Source organism: Rhagoletis zephyria, unplaced genomic scaffold (genome assembly GCF_001687245.7).
Source record: "Rhagoletis zephyria isolate East Lansing unplaced genomic scaffold, Rhagoletis_zephyria_1.1 Rzeph_scaffold_00582, whole genome shotgun sequence".
In the NCBI taxonomy this organism is placed as follows: domain Eukaryota; kingdom Metazoa; phylum Arthropoda; class Insecta; order Diptera; family Tephritidae; genus Rhagoletis; species Rhagoletis zephyria.
Genome location: NW_016157666.1, coordinates 242 through 2,847, shown reverse-complemented (window position 1 = coordinate 2,847; position 2,606 = coordinate 242). Strand labels below are relative to the sequence as shown.

General features: G+C 35.0%; 1 protein-coding gene across 1 annotated transcript in view; it reads left to right on the top strand.

The window, feature by feature from the left end:
- The window catches only part of LOC108360514 (calreticulin), a 10,095-nt gene extending 7,694 nt beyond the window's left edge, over window positions 1-2,401 (top strand). Inside the window, exons 3-4 of the mRNA XM_017612837.1 lie at window positions 785-1,257; window positions 1,314-2,401. Coding sequence (XP_017468326.1) covers window positions 785-1,257; window positions 1,314-1,847 — 1,007 coding nt within the window. The 3' untranslated portion in view covers window positions 1,848-2,401. The remainder of the gene's footprint in view (window positions 1-784; window positions 1,258-1,313) is intronic.
- The last annotated feature ends 205 nt before the right edge of the window (window positions 2,402-2,606 follow it).

The following is a 2,606-nucleotide window of genomic DNA, read 5'->3' as shown; positions in this document are numbered from 1 at the left end:
AACGTTTGCACTTTATCCTCTTTTTTGTGATGACCTTAAAATATATAAGTGCTATTCATATTTTACGTAATTGTATTGGTAGTTACATATTTCAGTTAATTTTTTACATTATACGTCGAAAGTGCAGCTAGCCTTATATGTATATGGGTATTTCCATCGGAAGGTCTACCGCGACAAAAAATAAAAATCATATTTCTAACGTATTTATGGGACAATTTGTCTGCTTTTTTTAAATATATACTGGCAATGTAAGTATAAAAATGTTTGCGTAAAATGGTCTTGCTACCTGGAGCCAATGTCGAGATATTTAAAAAAACCGTATTTATGGTCCGAATTATGTGCTATACAAAGGTCTAAAAAAGTAAAAGAAATCAATTGTTCTACCTTGTTTGTATCTCATTGAAACGTACGACTGTCACGTATGTGACGTATGGAAATGTATGTATGAGCCTCCAAGAAATCGACTCATCGGAGAAGAGGCAGAAATATTACTTTTTCTTGACTACTAGATTAAAACATTGTATAGGTTAAGCACTGGTTCAATATTCTAAAAATTTAGAAAACGATAGCTTTAGTTTATTATAGCTTTTTTAATGTTATTCCTAACGTTCGCATTCAAATTCGCTAATGTGAAAAATATGACATTCGAAACATCATAATAGTGCCATCAAAATTAGTTTTTTCCATTTCAAACCCCCGACTTTCACTTCTATTCTTTATTGGTCCACATATTCATCAAACATTACTAATGCTCTATTTTTTACTCGTTTAAAATTATTTTTAGGGTTGCAAACATCCCAAGATGCCCGATTTTATGCAGTTTCAAGAAAATTCGAACCCTTCAGCAACGAAAATAAAAATTTAGTGATTCAGTTTTCCGTAAAGCACGAACAAAATATAGATTGTGGTGGGGGATATGTAAAACTTTTTGATTGCTCTTTAGATCAGAAAGATATGCATGGGGAATCCCCATATGAAATTATGTTTGGGCCTGATATTTGCGGACCTGGAACCAAGAAAGTCCATGTTATCTTTAGCTATAAAGGAAAAAACCATCTAATTAAAAAGGACTTGAGATGCAAAGATGATGTTTATACCCACTTTTACACGCTTATTGTAAAGCCCGACAACACCTATGAAGTTTTAATTGACAACGAAAAAATTGAGTCTGGTAACCTTGAGGATGATTGGGATTTTCTTCCGCCAAAGAAGATTAAGGATCCAAACGCTAAGAAACCTGAAAATTGGGACGATAGGGTATGTTCATTCGCCTTTATTATCTATTAATCTTTATACTAAACAATTTTGTTTAGCCCACAATTCCAGATCCCGACGATAAGAAGCCCTTGGATTGGGATAAGTCCGAGTATATTCCCGATCCTGATGCTACTAAACCAGAAGATTGGGATGATGAAATGGATGGTGAATGGGAACCGCCCATGGTAGACAACCCAGATTACAAAGGAGAATGGCAGCCTAAGCAACTAGACAATCCGGATTACAAAGGAGCTTGGGAACATCCAGAAATTGAAAATCCCGATTATAAACCAGAAGGAGATTTATACTTAAGAAAGGAGTTGTGTATACTAGGTTTTGATTTATGGCAAGTTAAGTCTGGTACAATATTTGACAACGTACTCATAACTGATAATATCGATGAAGCTTTTAAAAAGGCATCAAAAGTAAAAGATATTCAAGCTGGGGAAAAGAAAATGAAAGAAGCACAGGACGACGAGCAACGGAAAAAAGATGAAGAGGAAGCTAAAAAGAATGTGGACAAAGATGATGACGAAAAAGATGAGGATGAAGTAGATGGTCCACAGCTAAATGATCATGACGAACTTTAAGCTTTTTTAATAAAAAATATTCTAAGTATTCTAAAAGAACAGATAGAAAGTTATTGTGATTTCGTTTCTACCGAAAAATTTCGTCTTTAATGACCTCTTTCTCTTTTCGTGTTCGGTTCTAAAATAAAGGCAAAGAGTGGGGAATTTATTTTTTCGTTTCTTTAAATGTTACACCCTTGTAAGGCAAAAAAGGCACATTCCTTGCCCTTTGAAGCTTTGTATTGCCTTGAAAATCAGATAGTTGCTTAAAACGACAATATTATGAATTGCGTGAGCTAGACAAGGAAAAGATGACGAAAACATACCCGTTTTACAGAGTTGACTGTAACATCAAACATATTTTGCACTGTTGAAGCGCGAATTTTTTGGAAGAAACACGGAAAATCAAATCGTATGGCGTTTTCGTTACCTTGTCATTGTCCCCTTATCACAATCCGTAAGAACCGGGCAGTGAAACACACAAAATTTTTTGTAGAAACGAAATCGCCATTAATTAAACGTTTATTTAAAATAAAATTACCAGCCTTGTGCCTAAGCGAGGGCTCTTGCCAAGAGCAGCAGCATTTTCGTGACTGTATGTAAGTAGTAGTGTACTGCATAATCCGGAACCGAGGTCGTGTTCTAGTTTTGGTAGTCTGCATGAGAACAAAATGTAATATCAAGAACGTTCCCACATAAGAACTAATAGGGAACAAAAGGAATGAAACAGTTTCAACGGGAGCAAAATGAGAACAAAAAGTTTCGGAACGTTTCCGTAAA